Source organism: Crotalus tigris, unplaced genomic scaffold (genome assembly GCF_016545835.1).
Source record: "Crotalus tigris isolate CLP2741 ecotype Arizona unplaced genomic scaffold, ASM1654583v1 scf7180000024297.1652928, whole genome shotgun sequence".
NCBI lineage: Eukaryota > Metazoa > Chordata > Lepidosauria > Squamata > Viperidae > Crotalus > Crotalus tigris.
In genome coordinates this window covers 1,332,016-1,357,865 of record NW_024100470.1, presented here as the reverse complement: position 1 = coordinate 1,357,865, position 25,850 = coordinate 1,332,016, and the positions used below count along the sequence as shown (strand labels likewise).

The window sequence follows — 25,850 nt, the reverse complement described above, 5'->3', positions numbered from 1 at the left end:
GGGGAGGGAGGGAGGGAGGGAGGAAGAAAGGAAGGAATGAAGGAAAATATAACACTAAATGATAATGGAGTTGGAACTAACGAGAGAAATTGGAACCATAAGTAAGAAGGCTCCCTGTTTCCTCAGTTCAGCTTAAAATCATAATTTTATAAAAGGACTGTTTTTAAAGATGTCTACAATTGGGGGCATATAACAATTTGAGGCTGACATAGCTTATTTTTAAAACTTTTTTTTCATTATCTGATTCTTATTGTTCAATTCAGGTCTCATCACAATGATAAAACACTTGGGAAAAAAAATACACATCAATAAGCCAGCACTGGAGGAGATCATGGAGAAGACCTCCACAACCAACATGTATTTTCCTCTTGTGCTTATATAAGTAGGAATAAAGCATAACCAAACAGTGCAGAAGACCAACATACTGAAAGTTATGAATTTAGCTTCATTGAAACTATCAGGTAACTTCCTAGCTAGAAAAGCAACAGAGAAACTGACCAGCGCAAGAAAACCCATAAAACCTAACACACAGTAGAACATGGTGACTGACCCTTCACTGCACTCCATGATGACTTCTTCAGACATTGAGTGCATATCAAAATCTGGATATGGTGGAAAAATTGCCAACCATATGATGCAGATAGTGGTTTGAACAAGGCAACAAAAAAGAACAATGAAACTCTCCATTGCTTTCCCCACCCATTTTCTCATTCTAGATCCTGGCTTAATGGCCATAAAAGCTAGGACCACAACAAAGGCTTTGGCTAACACACAAGAAACTGCCATGGAGAAGATGATTCCAAAAGCAGGTTGTTGAAGGAGACACACAATCTTATCAGGTTTCCCAATAAATAATAAAACACAAAGGAAAGAGAGGAGGAGAGAAACGAGGAGAATGTAGGTGAGATTCCAGTTGTTGGCTTTTACAATGGGAGTGCATTTGTGTTTAATGAAGATCCCAAGCACCAGAGCTGTGGTAAAAGAAAAAGAAAGAGCACAAATAGCTAAACTGATCCCTAAGGGTTCTTCATAGGATAAGAAAGTTATGTGTTTTGGAATGCATGCATCTTTGTCATGGTTTGAATAATGACCTTCTGGACAATGAAAACAGTCTTCCATATCTGAAAAAAGAAAACAACAGTTCTGGTTATTGACCTTCATTCATCAAGCCTTAGTATGACATAACTCTCAGAGAGAAGCTAGTCATCAACAGTGACACTGACTATTTAATCATTTTAATATGAAACCATATTCACTGAAGATTAGAGCAAATTTTAGGCCAAGAAACCTTGGCCCATACTCAAAGTCTTTATCGTCATGCATTTCATTCTATCTTAGATATCACATACTATGTATTAGCTGTATATCATTTTTGGTTACAAATATATATGTAATGTATTTTCACAATCCTTTTCACTGTGAATAGCTTTAACTCCAAGGAAATTTCCACACACATGGAAGGTTATGTTTTAATCTTTGTAAATTACCCAGAGTCACTTGTGTGACATTGGTAGTCATATAAATAATCTAAATAAATAAATAATCCAAATAAAAAGACCTGTTAATAACATAGCTTATTCCATTACTTCTCAAAAATGTTTACCTTCTTTGTTTGAAAATTTTCCTTCTGGACATGGATCGCAATCATAGCAGCAAAATGGTTTTGATTCCTTCTTGGTCTTGCTATACCCTCTTTGGCAAGGATCATTACACAAAGAAAGAGGATGTGCCTATCCAAAAATTAAAAATGTTGTGAAGATTTTTACAAAAGCATTTGAGCAATTTCTATTTTACTGGAGAATTTAAAGCTTAGACATGGTGTAATAACTACTATTGAACTATTATAATATTATTGGGAAAGAATACTTGGTCTGCAATGATTTAATGGAATAGCCACCCTTCTTTGAATTTGTCCCCCAAAGTTTTTTCAAACTGGCTCCTGAAGCCAAAGTGTTCTTCATCCTTTGATTTCTGTCACATGAATGTAGTTGATCTTTTCAGTTGATATTCTTTATTAGAAGGATGATTCTTAGCATCTGTTCATCTGTCAAATTTCTAAGCAACACTACCTGGTGCCCCATGACCTTTGGATTGCTCCTGCCCCTCTCCCCTTTGGGGGTGTTGGACTGATTGGAGGGAAACTTCTGCAGCTCCGAAGGGCTGCAGCTGTTCTGCACTCCAGGTGTCCCTTCTGCACGTGGCTGGCATGCCGCCCAGCCGAGGCCCGAGACAATGGCTTCGCTGCTGTCATTGGCCAGTCCGTGAATCCACCTGCTGGGTGGGGAATTGTGGTGCACACTCTGAGATGCTCTCCTCTTCTTGCAGCCACCACCCGGGGCCAAGCGTGTCACCCGTCCCATCCCGTCTGTCCTTCCATCTGTCTTCACAACTCAGAGCTGGCCCAGTGAACGGGCCCGGCTCCCGCCCCTCTCCCCTTTGGGTGCATCGGACTAATTGCAGGGAAACTTCTGCAGCCCTGAAGGGGGAAGGCAGAATGCTGCTGCTGCTGTTCTTTGCTCCAGGCATCCTTTCTGAGCATGGCCAGCGTGCCACCCGGCCAAGGCCAGGGCCAACAACATCACAGTTTCAACGCCTGAAGTCGGCCTCTTTCTGCGCCACAAGTTTCCCTCCCCAACATGTGGGTCGTGTACCTGAGACATCCTCCGGGCAGCAGTTCAAAACCTCGAGCTCCTCTCATGGTGAGGCCAGGGATCAGGGAGGTCCACCTCGACTCCCCACATATCCCCCAGTAGTCACAGGGCCTCCTGAGTGGAGGGGTCCTGGGCCAAGCTGAGCACCCAGTCCCATAACCATTGAAACCAAGCTGTGCCCAAGTCTTGTCTTTCCATTTGTGTGTGGTGCGCCCTCATCGTCAGGCCAGCCAGTCACGCAGCAGAGGAAGCAGAAGAGGGGTGGCTGGGTCTCTGGAGCTCTTTCAGCTGCTCACTGGCCTCAGCAGGCCCCAACGAGGCAGCAGAGTTCACACACCAGCTGCTCAGCCTCATGGGGTGGCAGCACCTGGGCAACACACAGGGCTGGGAAGGAGGAGGTGACGCCAGTTCGTGAAGTTGTTCAGGGGCTGGGGAGAAGTTGGTAGTGCTGGGTGGAGGCAAGGGTGGTGGAGCTGGGCCTCTTGCTCGCATCCCTGCCAGCCATGGCATTCCTCAGGTAGGTGAAAAGCCACCCGCTCTTCAGCCGGGAGTTTCATATCCACAACCATGCTGGCATCAGCTACTGCTTGGTGCTCTGCATGTTGATCTCACTTATGTTCAAGGTGAGCAGCTCTGGCTGGGGAAACCAGTTGTCTTCTCCTTGGGAAAAGGGGGTCCTGCTGAGTCCTATAGCTGCATGTTTTCAAAATGAATGCTCCCCCCTGGCTCTGGGAGTAGGAGGTATCAAGTGATTTCCTTCCACTGCAGAGGCTTTTGCCATTTCCTCTATCTTTTTCACTTGGTACATCTCTCCCTTCTCTCTCTCTCTCTCTCTCTCTCTCTCTCTCTCTCTCTCTCTCTCTGGTTCAATTCCTGGATGATACGGTATTAAATCAGAGAATTACATTGCTATTTATTCTTCTCACTTGGGAGCCCTCTTGCCCCCTGGAGTTTAAACCTGGTTGCCTGGATTTGAAGATCTAACCTAGAAACCCACTTCTGAGCCTTTCTCTCTCTTTATTCTCTGAACTTTTTCCCAAGCCTTAAATCTTGCCCTGTCCTAATTCAGAGGCTTTCACAGAGAGCCAGGCTTTCTGGGCAAATGCCATCAAGGCCAAATCTTGGTGGGCTTCTTGGCTAGTTTGTCCCTTCATGGTTATGTCAGTAACTTTCCTCACCTACCAAAGCAGACAGTGGAGTGACACCTCAGGGGAGCTTCCATCTTCCCCTTCATTGGCTTGGGTTTGGCATGGTGAAGGTTACTGCTCCATGTGGAGTGAAAGAGCAACAGTTGTAAGGAGCACCTGTTGTCTGCACCCTATGAATGAATTCACCATTGCATGACTAAGTCATGGTGTGGTTTGTGATCCAATCCAGTTACTGTCAGAATCCAATTATATTTCATCTTTAATTATCAAACATAGAAACTCCCAATTCTGCCTTCTCTGGATTCTGCCATAAGAGGGAGAAAAGGGGGAGAGCAAAGGGGCTTTATGGCCCTCACTTCCTTCAGCACACTTCAAAGGACTGAATGTGTGTTTATTGTGGCCTCTAAGCTTAACATATCAAAGAAGAGTAATTGCCTTTCATGTAGTTATCTGAAGTCTCCATCCAGACGGAAGAAGAAAGGGGATGGAATTGTGATACTTGAAACTATCACTGGAAGGGGGGTTGATTGGGTGGGACTACTGGGGAACCCCTTAAAACCTTGAATGGGAGAGCTTGAACCCCAAGTCCTGTCTAGCATGCCTGCAACCATTTTCTCTTAATAAAGGATTCCTGTTGGAAGAGCTATTCCAAGAGTTCTGTCTTCTTAAGATGCAAAGTGGGGTGGGTCCTTACATTAGACAGGACTTGCAAAATTAATCCACCTGGAAGGTAGACCCTTGCCGGGGGATTTTGCAAAAATTTACCATGTCAGACAACGAAGCAAGAGAGGGAGAAAACTCCCTGGAAAGAGAGCCGCTGACCCAGTTGGAACCTTGCCAGATGTTGGGATCCGAGAGGCCAGATTTCTCAGAAGAAGAAGTGGTGGAGACACAGGACCACAAGCCTCGCTGGTCGATGGGCGTTGGAAAGAAAAGCGAGTGGGGAAAGGAATCAAGAAAAGTGACCCTGAGACGGGGGACCAAGCAACCAGAATGGAAGCAGGAGATGGAGAAATCCCTGCACGCAAGTGAAGAGGGAGGAAGCTGTATGCCGTACTCAGACTGGATCCTAGAGAGAGCTATTGACCTGATGAAGAGAACTCTCAGCTCCCTAGGAGAGGAGATTCCTGAGCCCTACGCCCGCCCCAGTTCCTGGAGCCACAAAGGGAGAGACACCGAGGGGGACGTGGAACCTGCAACCCCAGGGACATTTACTGATCCAGGAGCTCCCACCCCCTACCGGACCACAGATGGAAATCTGGACGGAAGACACTACCACCCACAATGGAGGCACCGATCCATTCCAAGACGTCCACCGTTGGAGGTGAAATTCAAAGGGGAGCCAACACGCTTGGGGTTTTTCCTAACCCAAGTCCTCAGCTACATGGAGGAATATGGGCAGGACATCCCCAGCGACAAAGCCCGCATCCGGATCGTGCAATCTGCCCTGGATGGACCAGCTGCAGATTGGGTGGTGAACCTGCATGACTCCAATGCCCCAGAACTCAGTAACTTCAACCGTTTCATGTCCTCGTTGAGAAGACGATTTGAAGACCCCCTGGCTGATCGCAAAGCCCGTGAAAGAATAACAACGATGAGGCAGGGCAAACGCCCAGTGGCTGAGTATACACAAGAATTCCGAGCCATTGCCAGCAAACTGAATTGGCCAGAAGACATCCTCCTTGGCCGTTTCAAAGACGGACTAAACTATGATCTATATGATGCTTGCCTGCCCCGAGGAGACCCACATCGACTTGAGGAATGGTACGTCTTGGCAGAGGAAGCAGAGATCGACATATTGAAGAGGCATCGCCGAGGAAAACAATGGAGCCGCCCCCCGCCTGAGCTGACACACCAACCGGTGAAATCATCGGATACAGCCAAGAAGCAGATGGGGTGTTTCAAGTGCGGAAGAGAAGGGCATCGAGCTGTAGAATGCCGCTCAAAGGCCCCCCAGCACAACCCAGACAGATCCCCAATCAACAAACCCAGAGGGTATTCAGCTAAGCCAAAAGAAACAGCCATGAAAATGATGGAAATTGCAGAAAACCCCACCTCTGCTCACCAAGGGGAAAGAACTCCAGCCTACACCACAGGGACGGTGGATGCCTCAGATGACAGCTCGGAAGGCGAACCCCTGGTAAGTGGACGCATCACACCCATCTTCAAAACAGTGACTATATTAATCCCCCCCATGCCCGAAGCTGTGAAGGTGAAAGCCTTAATAGACTCTGGCTGCACCCGCTGCCTCATTAGCCCAACACTAGTGGGGAATCTGGGCATCCCATCCAGGAGACTGGAACAACCAATCTCATTTGGCCAGCTAGATGGATCCATAGCAGGGGGGGTGCCAGCTACCCTAGCCACTCTGCCAATACACCTCTCCCTGGGCAACCATGAAGAGGACTTAACGTTTGTGGTGACCCCAGGTATGGAATGCCCAATGATTCTAGGGATGGAATGGTTGAAAAAATGGAACCCCTGGGTAAATTGGAGGACGACAGAAATCAAATTCCCGAAGGGGGACCCTATGGACTTAAAACCCCAAGAGAGGCTACCAGAATCAAGAATAGAAAAAGCATCCATAGGAGAGGAAAAAAGATTAACAGAAATACCAGAGGAATATAGGGACCTTGCTGAAGTCTTCAGTGAGGAGAGGGCGAATGAGCTTCCCCCCCACCGACCCACAGACTGTACCATTGAATTCAAGCCTGGGGCAAAACTCCCGAAACCCAGATTATACTCCATGAGCCCAAAGGAGAAGGAGGAAATGGAAAGATTTATAAAAAAAAACCTGGAGAGAGGTTTCATTGAACCAGCTAAGCCTAAAGTGGCTGCCCCGGTCCTTTTTAGAGAGAAGAAGGATGGCTCTTTACGTTTATGCGTGGATTATAGGGCCCTGAATACAATCAGTGAAAGCAACCTATACCCGCTGCCCCTCATGAAAGACATGCTGTCACACCTATCGAAAGGGAAAATTTTTTCTAAACTAGACTTAAGGGAAGCTTACTATCGAGTGAGAATCAAGGAAGGGGACGAATGGAAGACTGCATTTAACTGCCCCATGGGGTGCTATCAATTCAAAGTCTTGCCATTTGGATTACAAGGGGGCCCTGCAGTCTTTATGCAATTAATCAATGACGTTCTAAGGGAGCACCTGTTTAAGGGGGTCCTTGTTTACTTGGACGACATTCTTATCTTTACCGAAACAAAAGAAGAACACGTCAAACTTGTCAGAGCGGTTTTAAAGAAGCTGCGAGCCGCTCACCTATATGCCAAACTCTCAAAATGCGAATTCCACCAGGAAAGGATAGACTACCTAGGCTATCGCATATCCCCACAGGGCATTGAAATGGACCCAGAGAAGGTCAGAGCAGTATTAGAATGGGCACCACCCCGCACAAGAAAGCAACTACAAAGTTTCCTGGGCTTTGCAAATTTTTACCGCCAATTCATCCCCTCATTTGCACAGATAGCCTTGCCCCTCACCAACTTACTAAAAACGAAGGGAACATCCTCAGTAAAACCTAGCCAGCCACTAACATGGACAATGGAGTGCCAAGCAGCGTTTGAGAGACTAAAGAGACTTTTTTCTGCCGAACCAGTACTAAGGCACCCAGATATGGACAAGCCCTTCATAATACAGGCAGATGCAAGTGATGTGGCAGTGGGGGCTGTGCTATTACAAGAAAATGATGATGCAGTATTGCAACCCTGTGCATATACATCTAAGAAACTCACGGAAACAGAACAGCGCTGGCCCGTATGGGAGAAGGAGGCTTATGGGATACGTTGGGCATTACTCACGTGGCGACAGTTCCTGGAAGGCAACAAAATCCCCTTCCAGGTATGGACTGATCACAAAAATTTAGAAGCCCTGAAAACTTCCAGGAAACTCAATCCCAAACAAGCCCGCTGGTCCCAGCATTTTCACCAATTCCAATTTAAGCTCAAACATTTACCAGGAAGAAAGAACTTCCTGGCAGATGCACTATCTCGCATGCCCCAATATAACAGCGCACGAACCACAGACTCTAGACCAATAATGGCAGAATCACAACTGGCAGCGCCAGTAACCACAAGAACCCAAGCCAAAATAAAACCACAACTGGACAGCCAAACTGGGATTGAATTCAGAAAAAGTTTGGAAACAGATGATTGGTTCCAGAAAAACAAACATGTGTGCACAATGAGAGACGGATTGCCTTGGGTAGGGGAAAAGTTATATATACCAACAACTCAAAGACTAACTTTCATGCAACTTTGCCATGACACAAAATCAGCAGGGCATTTTGGATTTGTAAAAACTTTACACTTAATTAAACGGCAATTTTGGTGGCCATCAATAAAAAAGGACATAGAAAGTTATGTTGCCAGCTGCCCAACCTGTGCATCAGCAAAGAGGTTGCAAGGGAAATCGCCAGGGCTGTTACAACCAGTGGCAAGTCCCTCAGCCCCCTGGAGGGAAATAGCCATGGATTTTATAGTGGAATTGCCTGAAAGCAATGGGAATACTGTTATCTGGACAGTCACGGACCTATTTTCCAAACAGGTGCACTTTATCCCTTGCCAAAAAATTCCCACTGCAAAGGCCTTAGCAAAACTTTTCATCCAGCACATTTACAGATTGCACGGGGCACCCCAACGCATCATCTCTGATAGGGGAGTGCAATTTACGTCTGCATTTTGGAAGGAATTTTTATCCCTCTTAGGGACCACTCAGGGATTGACATCTAGCCACCACCCTCAAGGAGATGGACAAGCGGAACGGTGCCAGTCGGTACTTGAGCAATATTTGAGATGTTTTTTAAATTTCCAACAGAGTGATTGGACGGACTTACTTCCTTTTGCAGAAGTTGCCTACAATAATGCAGTCCACTCCAGCACAGGCTACACTCCTTTTCAAATAGCCAACGGCCAAAGTTTCAACCCTATGCCAGAGTTAACCCCAAAAGAACCAACGATCCCTTCACTGAAAGAATGGATGGAAAACCTACAAAACACCTGGCCAATAGTCAGAAAATCACTAGATGAAGCTAGGCGGGCATACAAAGCACAAGCCGATAAAAAAAGGGTTGAGCCTACACCATTCATTATAGGAGAAATGGTGTACTTATCTACAAAATACCTAAAGTCCCTACAGCCCTGTAAAAAACTTGGACCAAAATATATAGGACCTTTTCCAATTAAAAGGATCATAAATCCAGTAACAGTAGAATTAGAATTACCCAAAAACCTCAGGCAAATACACCCAGTTTTTCATTGCAGCTTGCTGAAAAGAGAGCATCAGTCACCTCTACGGCCAAAAATCCCCCCCCCACCACCTCCAATCATGGTGGAGGGGGAACAACACTTCGAAATAAAAGAGATCCTTGACTCTAGGAGATATCATGGAACAACTCAGTACCTAGTTGCCTGGAAACACCTCCCTGCCTCACAAAATGAGTGGGTCCATAAACGTCACGTCAGAGCTCCGAAGCTATTGAAGAAGTTTCACACAGAGTATCCTAACAAGCCTAACTAAATTCTTTACTTGTGTTTTCTTTCAGGTGGATCTCTCTTATTGTTAAGAGGGGCCGGATGTCAGAATCCAATTATATTTCATCTTTAATTATCAAACATAGAAACTCCCAATTCTGCCTTCTCTGGATTCTGCCATAAGAGGGAGAAAAGGGGGAGAGCAAAGGGGCTTTATGGCCCTCACTTCCTTCAGCACACTTCAAAGGACTGAATGTGTGTTTATTGTGGCCTCTAAGCGTTAACATATCAAAGAAGAGTAATTGCCTTTCATGTAGTTATCTGAAGTCTCCATCCAGACGGAAGAAGAAGAAAGGGGATGGAATTGTGATACTTGAAACTATCACTGGAAGGGGGGTTGATTGGGTGGGACTAATGGGGAACCCCTTAAAACCTTGAATGGAAGAGCTTGAACCCCAAGTCCTGTCTAGCATGCCTGCAACCATTTTCTCTTAATAAAGGATTCCTGTTGGAAGAGCTATTCCAAGAGTTCTGTCTTCTTAAGATGCAAAGTGGGGTGGGTCCTTTGTAAATCTTGGTTTATGGCTCAATATGCTGCATAAACCCATTAACAGTATAGCTTGAGCCCAGCCCCCTTTTCAATAATGCAGACAACCATCCCCATTGTTGATTCCCAGCTTGGCTGACTGAGCAAGCCATGTTGCTGCAACTATGAAAAACTAGTCTTCCTTTACTTTCTTTTTTCCTCCAGAAGGCTGGAGGAAGCATTCAGTCTCATACACTTTGCCATTTGGGGGAATGAAGGGACTGGCAGCAGCTTTTTTTTTAGCCATCTCTGTTACTCACAGGCCTATTTAGATAAACAAGCAGAAAAGATAGTTGCCCAAAACTTCTGATTCCACTGACTTTTGCTCTTGGGTGAAGAGCAAACTTGGGCCATGTTCACACAACAAATTAATCATCAGAAGGGGTCAAAAAAGATGTATGCATTCTCCCCTTACTCAAGTCATTTGTGGCTTAATATTCAGCATCAGATTATTGGAACCAGAACTGGTTCTGTTTTGAATTTGAAAAAAGAAAATTGAAAAGCTTCTGGCCCTAGCCTAGTGAATAAGTTTGAGGTGGGGGGGCAGTTTAAGATAATGGCACACCGCTCTTCCCTTAACCTTTTTTAACTTACTGGCTGAGCAGGTTGTGTGAACATAACTACCACATCCTCATAGCACTAGTGCCCAAAGAGGGAGAGAGGAAAGGGTAGCTTCTTCCAGGGCTCAGTTAAACAAATAGACCAATGCTTTTCCCCCTTTGGAGAAAAAAATGGAGGAAGGGATTGATTTGTTCACCTACTCAAGCAAAGTGAGTGAACTGCGGAGGCACAGCAAGGAAGACCTGAGTCCACAGGACCCCACTCAATCTTTGTCTTCTTTCCCTGAATAAAAAAATAGATTTATTCTTCCTGCCTTGCTACCATGAGGAGAGATGTGTAGTAGAGACAATTGCCTCTAGTGCACAGTTGTCTACTCAAATAAGCAAATGCTCATCTCTCCTACCATAGTACAGCTGTTAAGACTATGTCCAGCCTTTCGCACTGAACTATCAGAGAGAGGCAGCAGCTCTTCCTTCCACTATTTGGGATGATACCAGGAGCCAAAGTTAGGCAGAACATACTTGCTCTAAGAGCAAATAATTAATATGGATCTTTTTAAAGCTATGATAACTCATCAAGATAAATACATGGAATTGAGAATCACTTAAATGTTTTATTTATTTATTTATGAGACTTATATACCGCTTTAAGTGCAAGCACTCTCTAAGCGATGTATACCAGTAAGCAATGTATATATATATATATTACATTGCCCCCAACAATCTGGGTCCTCATTTTACCTAACTCGGTAGGATGGAAGGCTGAGTCAACCTTGAGCCGGTGAGATTTGAACCACTGACCTGCTGGACACAGTCAGCTAAAGTGGCCTGCAGTACTGCACTCTAACTGCTGCGCCACCTCGGCTTCTTTCCTGTATCTCCACAACCCAGGGGCAATTTGAACCCAGTTCCCCTTGAGTTCCCCTTAGATCAGGGGAATCTAGTCTAGCATTTTACCACAGCCTGCTCAGTCAGTGCTCACCAGCAGAGCATGAATACAATGACACTATTCTGCTTATGTTCCCTGATAACTGTTATTCAGAGGAAGTTAAACATGCCAACCAGAATGTGAATCAGATGCATCTGGAGCCAGGGTCTTGAGAAGCAATGAAATGGCTTCAGACACATTCTCATTTTCCCTTTAGAATGTGGACAAACCTGAATCCATTTTGTTCAGAATCCTGGCTATAGGTACATACTGTTCTGAATTGATCCTGAAATGAATGATTTCTGGGCCAAAAAAGAATCCTGTTCATAATTTATGTACAGCACTGTGACGGGGAGGGACTGAAAGTATTAAGATTTATCCTGGCTTTCAGGCCATCTCCTTTATTCATTTGTTTTTATTCTGTTCTCTAGCAATATGTAGAAGAGGGACTTGTGCTGGAGCGGGGGTCTGGCTAACTCCATTCTGTTTTGGTATATTCTCTCTATTCAGATCATCTACTCCAGTTTAGTCTAGTCTTACTGGCTGACTGACTGGGGATTCTGGAAGTTGAAATATAAACTTCTTAAAATTGCTGAAATTGAGAAATGCTGATCTAGGGTGAGAATGTCACACTACATTTTGTTTATCCATTTTGCGTTTTTCCTGTTTGACTTCTGTAATGACTGATGTGTGATAATTGTATAACCTTAAAACTAAAGGAGGATTGATAAAGGTTTTTTTTTTAAAAAAAAAAATCTGCCTGGAAGGTCTGGATTTTTCTGATTTCCACCCTTTTCTGTAACAGCAGCTTTCTTGAAACAGCCATGACTCTTCATTAGGAGATAAACACTTGTTCCCAACTTGTCACTTTTTTTCTCAATATCCTTTTATAAGCATCTCCCTGAGTTATCTAGTTATTTTGACTAGGCTTCCTTTGCTCACTTTCCTACTGCACTCAATCTTCATGGTATGTAACTTCAATATTCCCTGCCTCAGTCTAAACACATCTATTATATGGATTTATTTTAAATGATCTCTTCTGGATCTGGGCAGGAGATCTGCAGACATCAACATTATCATTATCCTTATATTCCATTAATTTTTCTATTTGGGCATCCCTAGGTGATCTAAGGATATTGTTTATACGTGATCACCAGTAGCAAGCAACTGTGGCTGGTATGTGCTTTTAGAACCTTTGTTCTATGTCTCATCATTTATATTTATTAAGAGAACAGAGATGCCAGCAGCCTTACATTTTCAAGAGTATTATGGCTCAGTTCAGTTATTGTATCTTTTTTTTTTTTTTGCTGTCTGATGTACTTGAATCATCCCACCTGCAGGGCTGGGCAGGAGGTAGCAGTGGCAGCCTAATGGACCTGCACGAGCTGCTGGCAGTGGCAGCCCAAGGCAAGGCTAAGGTGTGTCAGGTGTGCAAGGGGAATAGGTTCCACATGCGGGCCAAGGGTAAGATTTCTGAAGGGGCCAAGGAGATGACCAGCAGTGACCTGTTCTCCAACTGTAAGCAAAAACAGATGGGATGGAGTAGGCGCATCCGGCAGTCTGCATCATGCGCCTCCCCCCAACTCCGCCTGCTGCTGGAGGGCTGGCCCGGTATTTGCAGTGGGCTACAGAGTCCCAGAGTGCGCTGGTCAAGGGGCCGGCAGGGTGTGGCTGCTGAAGGATCCCGTCAACCCCCATGCGCTCGCTGATCTCTTTGTGCAGGGGCCAATGGTGTTAGGCAGCAGCCACCCCATCCCCTACCTCACCTTGCTTTGCCCTATGGCAATGGCACTCCTGCCCTGCCCCTGCCTTGCCTCACCTCACCCCACAGGACAAGCCTCCTGCACACTGCCCCACCCACCAGAAACCCTCTGGATCTTTCCAACCCTACCCAGCCCCCACAAATGTCCCTCCCCATGAGCAACATCGAGGTGGCCATGCCCACTGCAGCCATGCCCACCCAGTGGGCCATACCCACCCAACAATTGGCGATAAATAAGTGGGTTTTGGGTTGCAGTTTGGGCACTCGGTCTCTAAAAAATTCGCCATCACTGATTTAGATGATTTGGAGATACTACATATCATCCCCATCCAGGAAGATACAGGCTGAGTTGAATAGAGGTGATGGGACCTGCATGCTGACATATATAAGGGTATCAATTTGAACATGTAGAAAAAAAAGAATTTGAAAAAAATATGCATACATACATACATACATACATACATACATACATACATATGATTGCAGGCTAAATTTCAAAACCAAGTTTTCAGAGTGCATGACTAAGAAAATACTTAGAGCCAAAAAAAAAGTTTTTTGGTCATGTAAATTGTAACAATTTATAAAATATTTGGTATCTATCGATAAACAATAGATATTTATGAATCTTTCTGCTGCTAGGAAATAGCCTTTAAAAATTATAAAAATATTTTATATTGAATATAAAATTAAAATTTGCTTGTCCCAGGGAAGAAGCTAAGCAACATATTTGAATCCAGAATGTTTTTAATGTTGTTTAAACAAAATAAAACACAACTAGTCAGAACTCACCTGGTTCAAGCTTTTTGGCCACATGATGGAATCTTCAGAAATGTTGAAAAATTTGTCTGGGGAAATCGTAGGATCTATCCTTCCAACCTGGATCCTGAAAAATGACCGGTTTGGGAATGTGACCCAGTTGTTAATATCAAATCCACCAATGAATTCCCCATTTTTGTCAAAGGAAATCTTTTCTCCAACACTGTTGTTGAATGAGACCCTTCTCAGGAAAAGATTAAGCTAAATTAAAAAGGGTGAGAAGGAAGATAAAATATGACTCATTCGTCATTCTATTTCTGGTCAAAGTCCATTTCATATGGAGTTTGTTTATTAGATTTTTTTTAAATATATACATTTATTAATCTATGAGTTTCTTAAGCACATGAAAATGTACACATATATTTCAATATATTATTTTGTAATGGAAGGGCTTGAAAGATGTCACATAAGGAAAGAGGGTAACTTGGTTGTTAAAATGTTTTTTTTTTCCCCTTGATGAGTTTCAGCCTAGAGGAAAGCATTTGTCTCCAACAGATATCCTTCTGAGCAATAGTGAAAAATATTGGATATGAGAATAATATGAGAATATGAATGCCTGACTGTTCAAGTATACTGAACAGCTCTAACTGTCTCAATATAGGGGGAGATATACGACATCATCTATCTCCAGTCTACAAAACAGTCCTTTCAGCAGTTGCAAGAAGGCTCCACACCCATTTGCATTACTCAGTTGACCTTGAGGATACAGATAAACCTCCAACTGGCCTTAACAACTCTCCAAAAGAATGCAAATGACCAGATGTCTGCAAGGAATATAAATCCTTCCATTCTCCACCATCCAGTCAGAACTGAAGAAGCTTCTTGGATGAGAAGCAAAACATCTTCAAAGAAAAAATAAGAAAGTCCAGTTGCCTCTTGAAAAAGCACCTTTCGGATATAGCTCTTAGATGTCCTACTTTTCTTTGGAGTGAGCCTTCTAGTTGGCCCATAGAATGAACTTGCAGATCTGCAGCATATCTCTACTCTGAACATTACCTGCCACAGTTGCTGATTCTGAAGCCTGAGCCCTCTTCTCCCCACAATAAAGTTGTGCTTGAGTTTTGATGAATGCATTGCCTCCAAAGCATAAGCTACAGTATAGACAGCATTGTACACATTATAGCTGTGGGCAGTTGTGCTAAATTCAAACACAGATGCAGGAAGGGTTGCCATCTTCTCCTTCCTTGTACAGATTGTGCCATCTTTATTATCTAGATGAGAGTTGTCAAACAAGCACCTAAATGCATGCTGCCAGAAATTCTTTAGAAACCCATCGTGTTCTGCTGTTCTTGGATTTCTGATTAGAAGAAATTTCTGGAAGCCTGGCAGCTCCTTTGAATGAACTGCAAAGGATAAAGCACTTTGGAGGAAATTTACATCCCAATCTCTTTGAAGAGAAATGGACGTGAAATCCATTTCAGCATTCATGATCCAGACCTTTGTTTTCAATGACATATCCTCCACTTCTGAATACTGCACTAACATTTTCAAAAAATTCATGGATTCCATTGTACCATATAAGACAATCACCTTGGTTGTGCTTTTTGCAATAACAGAGTAGGTTTTGCATGTTTCGTCCATCACATCCGTAAAGTCACTGTAAAAATCTACCTTTGGGAACTCTTCTATGAAATCAAAACAGATGCCCTGCTGGTAAAAAGTGGAGAGCACCTCCTGTATAAATTTTTCCCCTTGGTCATCATTTACAGCAAGAACTCCAATCCAGATCCATCTAAAGTATAGCAAAAGCTGGAGGAGGCCCTTATGTTGATGGGATTCATTTGGAAACATTTGTTGGAAGAAAACTCCTTGAGTCTCTTTATCCATGACTGGAGCAGAGCCATAGGTCAGCTAAGAAAAATGATAGGGAAGAATGAAGAATGAGTAAGACTATTTTTTTCCTTTTAAATAGTGCTAGATTTTTTTTTCTTTCCCTTGGAATCAGTGTTGACCGCTGATGATTGCATAGACAGTTTCCTGTATTTTTTGGGGAGGTAAGATTTCAGAAGTGGTTTGCTATTTCCTGCTTCCTAGGGCAAAGCAAGAATGACTGGCCCAATGTCACCAAATGGGCTTAATGACTAAAATTCACAATTCCCAGTTTCAGACCCAATGCCTTAATCACTACACCAAACTGGCTCTCTAAATAGTGTTATGTTTTTTAAATTACAATGACTATTTTCAAACATCAGTTTGAAATATCCAGTTTCATGGAGATACTCATGTGTGCTTATGATGATTATCAACAAATTGGACAATTTCCATTTTTTCCATGTGGACATGTGTACATTATGAATGTACTGCTATAGAAAACATCTGGACAAGAAGTAAAGCCTACTGCCCTTAGAAGGAAACTGACTTGAACATATGCTTTACTACTCAAGGTTGAATCTGGAAGAACACAAACGCACACACACACACACACACACACATATGCACATAAACTTGAACAATTCTAGAAGTTTCTTTTAAAAAAGAAATAACAAATTTTAGTAAATGTTTCATATTGCAGTCCTATATTACAAATGCATGAAGACGTTCTCATTAAAATGAATGGGAATCTTTACACCAGAGAATACAATAAGCATAAAAATGTTGTGAGGGTGAAAGCCTTAAAACCTCATGCAACACAACTTAGATCCAGATTGGAAATCCTATGCCAACAAAAAGTTAATCATGGAATTTCTTATTATGTGTTTAGTTTGATTTTCTTCCACACCTTGAACATGGCTTTTAGCACACTGTTCCATAATTTTCTAAGGGACCAAGATTTTTGGTAATTGTATGCAAAAGATGACAGAATGATCTCAGTGCAAATCCAAGGCAAACCATTCAATGTCACAGTAGTCCAAGTCTATGCCCTAATCACTGGTGCTGAAGAGGATGAAATTGACTGGTTCTATGAAGCCATGTATGGCTGTGAAAGTTGGACCATAAGAAAGGCTGAGCGCCAAAGAATTGAGGCCTTTGAACTATAGTGCTGGAGAAAACTCCCGCGAGTCCCTTGGACTGCAAGGCGTTCAAACCGGTCAGTCCTAGAAGAGATCAACCCCGACTGCTCTTTAGAAGGCCAGATCCTGAAGTTGAAACTCAAATACTTTGGCCAACTAATGAGAAGGAAGGACTCACTGGAGAAGGGCCTAATGCTGGGAAAGATTGAGGGCAATAGAAGAAGGGGACGACAGAGAATGAAATGGCTGGATGGAGTCACTGAAGCAGTAGGTGTGAACTTAAATGGACTCCAGAAGATGGTAGAGGACAGGAGGACCTGGAGCAGCGTTGTCCATGGGGTCGCGATGGGTTGGGCACGACTTCACAATTAACAACAACAATGAAGCCCTACAGCACCTTATAGAAACAAAACCAAAAATGATGTCCTTATCATCATGGAGGATTGGAATGTTAAAGTAGGGAGCCAAAAGATAATCAGAATAACAGGCCACTCAGGTATGAACTAAATCATATCCCTGATGAATATACAGTAGAGGTGACAAATAGATTTAAGGAATTAGATCTGATAGAGAGAGTGCCTTAAGAACTAAGGACAGAGATTCGCAACATTGTACAAGAGGTAGCAACTAAAACCATCCTAAGAAAAAGAAATGCAAGAAAGCAAAATGGCTGTTTGAGGAAGCTTTGCAAATAGCTGAGGAAAGAAGGGAAATGAAAAGCAAGGAAGAAAGAGAAAGATACACCCAATTGAATGCAGAATTCCAGAGAATAGCCAGAAGAGGTAAGGATGCCCTCTTAAATGAACAGTGCAAAGAAATAGAAGAAAACAATAGAATAGGGAGAAGCAGAGATCTCTTCAAGAAAATCGGAGATATGAAGGGAACGTTTCATGCAAAGATGGGCATGATAAAGAACCAAAATAGCAGGGACTTAACAGAGGCAGAAGAGATTAAGAAGAAGTGGCAAAATTACACAGAAGAACTATACAAGAATGAGCTTAGCATCCCTGATAACCACAATGGGGTGGTGACTGACCTTGAGCCAGACATCCTAGAATGTGAAGTGAAATGGGCCTTAGGAAATCTGAGCAACAACAAAGCTAATGGAGGTGACAGTATTCCAGCTGAGCTATTCAAAATCTTAAAAGACGATGCAGTAAAAGTGCTACACTCAATTTGCCAGCAAATTTGGAAAACTCAACAGTGGCCACAGGATTGGAAAAGGTCAGTTTACATTCCAATTCCAAAGAAAGGCAATGCCAAAGAATGTTCAGACTATCACACCATTGCACTCATTTCACATGCTAGTAAAGTTATGCTTAAAATCCTACAAGCTAGACTCCAGCAGTATATGGATCGAGAACTACCAGAAGTACAGGCAGGATTTTGAAGAGGCAGAGGAACTAGAGATCAAATTGCCAACATACTCTGGATCATGGAGAAAGCTAGGGAGTTCCAGAAAAACATCTACTTCTGCTTCATTGACTATGCTAAAGCCTTTGATTGTGTGGATCACAACAAATTGTGGCAAGTTCTTAAAGAGATGGAGTACCAGACCATCTCATTTGTCTCTTGAGAAACTTATATGCGGGTCAAGAAGCAACAGTGAGAACTGGACACGGAACCATGATTGGTTCAAAATTGGAAAAGGAGTCCGGCAAGGCTGTATACTGTCGCCCTGCCTATTTAACTTATATGCAGAGCACATCATGAGAAAGGCAGGGCTAGATGAATCAAAAGTTTGAATTAAGATTGCCAGGAGAAATATCAACAACCTAAGATATGCAGATGATACCACTCTAATGGCAGAAAGTGAAGAGGAACTAAAGAGCCTCTTGATGTGGGTGAAGAAGGAGAGTGAAAAGTTCGCTTGAAACTCAACATTAAGAAAACCAAGATCATGGTATCCAGTGCTCTCAAATCCTGGCAAATAGATGGGGAAGAAATGGAGGTAGTGACAGATTTTATTTTCCTGGGCTCCAAGATCACCTCAGATGGGGACTGCAGCCAAGAAATTAAAAGATGCTTGATCATGGGGAGGAAAGCTATTGCAAATCTAGACATCATACTAAAAAGCAGAGACATCATCCTGCCAAAATAAGGATGTATAGTCAAGGCCATAGTTTTCCCAGTTGCAATGTATGGATGTGAAAGTTGGACCGTAAGAAAGGCTGAGCGACAAAGAATTGACGCCTTTGAACTATGGTGCTGGAGAAGACTCCTGAGAATCCCAAGGCATTCAAACCGGTCAGTCCTAGAAGAGATCAACCCCGACTGCTCTTTGGAAGGCCAGATCCTGAAGTTGAAACTCAAATACTTTGCCCACCTAATGAGAAGGAAGGACTCACTGGAGAAGAGCCTAATACTGGGAAAGATTGAGGGCAATAGAAGAAGGGGATGACAGAGAATGAAGTGGCTGGATGGACTCACTGAAGCAGTAGGCGTGAATTTAAATAGACTCCAGAAGATATAGAGGACAGGAAGGCCTGGAGGAACATTGTCCATGGGGTCGTGATGGGTCAGACACGACTTTGCAATTAACAACAACATGCAAAAGAAAATTCTTAAATATATAGAAATATTAATATATAGCAAACTGTCTTCCAGTTTCACAGATTCATCTCCTTGCCAAGTATAAATGCTGATTATACAATCAATCAAAAGGCAATGAAAATCTGAACTGCAGATTTTTTTTCCCCCTAAAAATGGATGTCTTTTAGATTTAGAGGAAATATTTGCATTTGTGACTTCATAATTTCAAGCAGAAAGTTGGGACTAAAATGATGCACTGCTTTGTGATTCAGAAACAGATTTTGGAATGAACTCATTAGATGGCTGAAGCCTAAAATAAAGACCAAGTAAAACCCATAATTGTAAACGAAAGCAAATTACAGGTCTGTTTCATAAATTGTAACTTTATGTATATTTTTAATTAAGAATTTTATCTTCCAGCACAATGTAAACTTTGTTTGTTATTTTTCAATCATACCCTTTTCCAAATCTCAGCCACAAAATTGCATCCAAACAATCACAAGAACAGTAAATGGCTTGTTCAGTTCATATGTGTCATAAGTACACTTTACCTGGGGAACTGTGTAGATGTCCAGTATGGTTGCCATGTGAAAATAGATATCAGGTCCTCCAATAACTGCAGCTGGATTGTTTTGAATGCCACACTTAAAATTGGGGCTGAATCTAGTCTGAGCAAAGAGAAGCTCCATTGAGGCAAGGTAGATCCAACTTGGACTGAAGTAGCTATTATAGATGCTGAATCCCACGGTGACATTCGGTAAAATCTGGGGATTTTCATTGATTTCATTTATAGCAAAAGCTAAGGCCAGGATGTGTTGGTAACTCTGAAACAATACCCTGGAATGAAAACTTCATGCTGTTTTAAAAGTAAATGGTTCCAAAAGTATTTCCTATATTTATGCTTAAATCACCTTAATACTGAGCATTTCACAAAGTATATAAAAATAAATGGATTTCTGAACAAGAAAGCATTGTCTTTGTTTTAGGAAATATAATTTGCATTATACATTTATGTAGAATTCACAGAATCACAAACCTGCTTCATAACAATGGGTGATTAAGGATGTTATTTTTGAAACCTATAGTGCAATAAGGAGTCATAGCTATTCTTAGTTAAACTTAGACCAATACATTTAAGTCAAACACAATTCTGCTATCCCTTGATTATTTATCAACACTAACACAAAATGCTGTTAGCAAAGTGTTTTAATGTCATTTGTTATCATTTACAGAAGACTGTATACTCAAACAGAGAGTTTCCGCAGCAGAATATTAAGTGTTAAACAAAATGATTAAAAAGATTAATGCACCCTGTTCCTTACTGAGTGATGGTAGCTGTACCAGAGATTGCCTTAAAAATAATTTGATTCAACACTAGGGTAAAAATATAAGACTTACACAAAATCATCAAGAAGTTCCAGAGAAGGGAGTTTAATGAAAGCAACAGGACTGGAAAAGACATAGAGTTGAGAAATAATGCCAGCAATTCTGAGATCTCCAGATTGAACATATTTATGATGAATATGGAGAGATTTACTAACATTGCAATTACGATTGGGGACCTTACACACCACCCAGGCGTTGATACTAATAATGAAACAATAAATACCACCATATTGCCTGAAAGTCTTCCTCCTGTATACAGATGGACCTGTTTCCACTTTGGCAAGTGCATATTTCCTTGATGAGTGGCTGAGCATTGCAAATGCATATTTCCAAATTGCAGAGCCTGCCATGATTCTCTCAAATGTTTTGAACACTAAACTGGGCAATGTAATATATCAGTGATCAAATATGTTCTAACTGCAACCCCAGCTCTGAATGTCTGGGGGAATATTAATAGCATCCTTCATCTGTTTTCATCTGATACTCTGAAGGATTTGGAAAAGTAGTGATGATAATCATGTGTAATTGGATAATTACAACGTACAGTAGATAATCACAAAGTCATAGTTTTTCATTCAGTCTCACCTTAAAGACAAAATAATGGAAATGTTTTATGTGCGTGAATCAGGAAAAAATAAAGACCACAGTAATAAGAATTCTAAAAGAACCCTTCTGTGTGAAAACACTGATTTTTGAATATACACTGCACTACACATCTCTGTATACATAGAAGGAAGACATTTTGGATGATTTCAAAAATGAAATATTACAACCTCCAAAAGTTTTAGAATTTGCTGAAGTGTAGCATATATCTGTCTGTCTGTCTGTCTGTCTGTCTGTCTGTCTGTCTGTCTGTCTGTCTATCTATCTATCTATCTATCTATCTATCTATCTATCTATCTATCTATCTATCTATCTATCTATCTATCCCCCTCTCTCTGTATCTATCTATTTATCATATCTATCATCCATCTTTTTATACACCCACCAACCTATTTGTGTTTCTTATTATGGATTAGATTTGTTCAAATCATTATCTAAATCAACTTCTTGATGGTGTCAAAATTGTTAGCTTATTATTCCACTCAATCATATTTTTGCCATTTTTTTAGCACTGGAAAATCCATATTTGTTCTCCAATGTTTGTTGTTTGTTATTCCAAAAACTTGTTTCTTATAATGTAAACATCCCTAATATGCACCCTAGCAAGGGAAACATATCTATGATTCATCCTAAAATCACTTAATTATGGGGAAAGAACATCTAACATTGAAAATATTAATGTGGAGAAATTCATGTTCATAAAAATTATGTTTTCTCTACTTCTGAACAAAGATAATCATAGCAGAAAATTATTTTCTCTTCTAAGAAACGTCTAAGTTATAATTTTCATTACAAGTAGTCCACAACTGAACCCCAAATTTAAGTGCCAAATATCATAAATATGAGTCATTTGCCAAGTATCAGAATTTTGATGGTCATGGTCATAAATGTGGAAAACAGTTCTAAGTTACTTTTTTTCAGTGCTGTTGCAATTTTGAATTGTCACTAAACAAATAGTTGTAAGTCAAAGACTACCTGTATACAAGAAAAAATAAGGGTCTATTCAAGAAAGCAAGAAAACAATACTGTACTGTGGGAAAAAACAATTTTAGAGGATATATATAGAGAGAAATAATGCCACAGTCTATAACAGACTGTGGCATTTTATCTCTCTGTATATTTTCTAAGAATCACTTTGATTTGCCATGGGAGATATTTTCCTTTGGCATCTGCCCAAACTGCTCCCTCCTCTTGATTTATGGAGGATGATTTCTCCCCTGTCTTATTGTGATAGATTATTATCCAATAATATCCAACCAAATTAGAAACTAGAATCAATCTAAACTCCCGAGACAGGAGAACATTTCTTTTAGAAATACAACACAAACCCAGACCCAAAAACTAGGGGATACAAATGCAGATTATTGAATAAAAACTCTTCATCATGGTTTAGTCCAAACCGGGAATAAACAACATGGCAACTGCTTTAGAAAGAAGGTTATAGTTTATTGAAGAGGAAAGCCAGACAGAAGGATGGCTCTGGATGAAAAGAGAGAGAACACATGTAGGGAGTGGGTTTTTATATCCTCTGGGTTCCTTGAGGTTGTTTCCTGTTCCTGTTTGAGGGTAGTAAAGGGAAGTTTGAGTTTGAGTTCAAGGGCTGCTTTGGAAAGGTGAAGGTGAGTACCTCTAAATTTTAACTTTAAAGCTCAGGGGAGTGAGAGAAATGTGTATATGTGTATATGTGTTTAAAGTTCATTCAACAATTTGGCACCCCAGATGGGACTCCAAGCTAACCTCTCCAATGCCTCAAGGAAACAGCCATTTCCCTTTACAAAAAAGAGTAAATCAGGCCAAAATTTAAAAGTACCAAAGAAGAGGGTTTTTTTCTTTTTTCTCACTCTTCCACCCCCACCCTGTGTAATTCTGGGCAGACAGACAAGAACTAGTTAGCCAAAGGAAACACCTGGACGACAAGAAATCACAAAAAAATGAGCCTTGTGTAAACAATAAAAAACCCACTGGATTAGGGGCTACAGAAATACCCACCTGATAGAAATAATGTAAAAACTGACAAGATTAGCACAAACACACACAGAGAAACCATTAGCAAACCATCTCCTGAAGACAGGATTAACCTCTTCCTGTCTAACAAAATCAGGCTAGGAAAATTAGGAAGACAAATAACCTTTACAAAGTCCAATTAAAATTTCAGTAAGACAAGGGGTATAAGAGTTGGACCACTCACCATGGAAAAACTACTAGCTAGTCCAGAAACCATTGCTGTGTCATTATTGTCTGGTTTCTGAAATAAAATCTACTTTCTGGTAGCTTGCTTCATTTAGTGTCTATTCTTTTTTCTGTGCTGAAGAATTATTCCCAGCTGGGGAAATGAACTAGAGAAATTTCTTCTCACAATTGCTTTATTCCTTTCTGCCATTGTTTATTGCTTCATCACTTCTTCTTGTTTATGGCAATAGACAGGTGCAGGAAATAACCTGAGTTCCATTACCTATAGGAACCTGAGATCCTTTACCTATGAATACATATGTCTTTACATCATGTGTTTCTTATGCACATGAGATATATAAATATGAGTGTATCCTTTTGTGATGTGGGATTTCTCTCATTCTTTGGGAGGAATCCCACCAGCACATGTTGATTACTTGCTTTGGGTCCTGTGTTTTGATTCCACAGAAATCTAGTGTCAGAAGTGGGATTCACAATCTACAAGCTGTGACCAGGGAGCAGATTCCTAAGAGTGCTAAGTTCCTGTGGGACCTCCAGATATAGGCAGGTACTGACCAATCAACCAGACACTGTGATAGTGGACAAGGGCAGTAGTGATAGATGTAGCAGTGCCAAGTAGCAGCAACATTAAGGAGTATGGGAAGCTGAAGAAGTACCAGGCCTGAAAAAGAAATTAGAGAACACGTGGAAATTAAAGGCCAAAGTGGTCCAGTGGTGATGGGGGCACTTGAGGTTGTGACTCCTAAGCTGGAAGAGTGATTTCAGCAGATCCCAGGAACAATATCAAAGCTCTCTGCCCAGAAAATTGCAGTAATTGCTAATATATTATGCAGAACTTCAAATTCTCAGGCCTCTGGTAGAAGATGCAAGATTGTGGAATACACATCCCCCTCCCACCAATTGAAGTGAGAAACCAATTGATTTACACAATATATATTGTGGAAGACTGTTATGTAAAGCAAAAGTATAACCAATCAAATAAGAAAGAGCAATCAATCAATCAGAATAGAGCTTGGAATTCTTCTAGTCCAACCCCCTGGTCAAGCAAGAGACCCTTTACCATTTCAGACAGATGGCTGTCCAGTCTCTTCTTAAAAACCTATAGTGAAGACTTCCGGTTTGCCATCGCGGGGCTGGCAGATGCATGGAGGTGAGCTCCATCTTCAGTGTCTGGTTTTATCCTGCAGGGAGACCCTGGAAAGGATCAAAAGTCACCCTGTGATGAGCAAGGAGAGGACCCCCACTCAATCGTGGAAAGGTGGCAGCCCTGCCGCTTGATCTGGGGCAGCTTTCCAAACCGGCGGGGAAAAGACCGGCCATAGTAATATGGCTCATCATTAAGCTGCTGACAGCCGAAGTCAAAACTACAACCAAGCACCTTTAAAGCAATGTGGCTGAAACTGCGTGAGATCTGATCTTCTCTTTAAGACTTTAAATATTTTTTTACTGCAAAATCTGCCCAAAATATTTCTCCCCCTGTGAGGAGAGAGGGAAGGAACTCTTACCCCACCTTCTAAGAACAGCGGGGGCTGACTACCCAGGGGAAAAGAGCAATTATAAGAACAATTCTAATTTAATTGGATGCATATACCTTTGAAATTTGGGAACTAAAAGTTTTCCTATTCTTACTGGAGATATTAGCTTTTATTTAAAAAGAAAAGAAATAAACCTTGAAGAACTATTATTAATATGAGATGTCAGGCCTATTAGGTTAAAGAATAAATTTAGTTAATATTTTAAAATAAACACTTCTTCTAGCTTTGTAATTCTTAGCTCTACTTTTAAAGATTTGTTAGTTTTATTACCTATTTCTATTTCTGTTTCTTTATTTCTACACTGATATAGATATATAGTGATTTCATTCTTTTTTCCATCACTTCTTGCCTCAGAAGGCCATCATTTTTTTTAGTTGTGAGTATAAAAAATCTTGAGACAGATGCTTGTTTCTTTATCATTATAAAATTAGCCTGTTTGTACATTCCAAATCCTATGGGTCTCCAAGGCAAAATGATAACCTGACCATGACAGCATTGTTAATGTTTCCCATGACATTAAAATTAGAAGCCCTTAGAGCTCTGTGAGTATAAACAGTGGTAGATATTACTGTCTATCTCTGCCTGAAAAAAACAGCCAATGAAGTCATGTTACACTGTTCTACTTGGACACCTTCAAGAATCATGTTGTGGACAGGGACATTTGTATACCAAAAGAAGACTTATATGGATGATGGTAGCATTGATGGTATTATTGTTGATAGTC

At 41.6% G+C, this 25,850-nt stretch overlaps 1 protein-coding gene across 1 annotated transcript; it reads right to left on the bottom strand.

Annotated features, from left to right (window-relative positions):
• Nucleotides 1-219: 219 nt before the first annotated feature.
• LOC120299475 (vomeronasal type-2 receptor 116-like) lies at nucleotides 220-20,101 on the bottom strand. The gene is made up of 4 exons (XM_039324329.1): nucleotides 19,964-20,101; nucleotides 14,926-15,780; nucleotides 1,604-1,730; nucleotides 220-1,121 (listed from the first exon to the last, which is right to left on the bottom strand). The coding sequence occupies exons 1-4, from the start codon at nucleotides 20,099-20,101 to the stop codon at nucleotides 220-222; spliced, it is 2,022 nt and encodes a 673-aa protein (XP_039180263.1).
• Nucleotides 20,102-25,850: the final 5,749 nt, after the last annotated feature.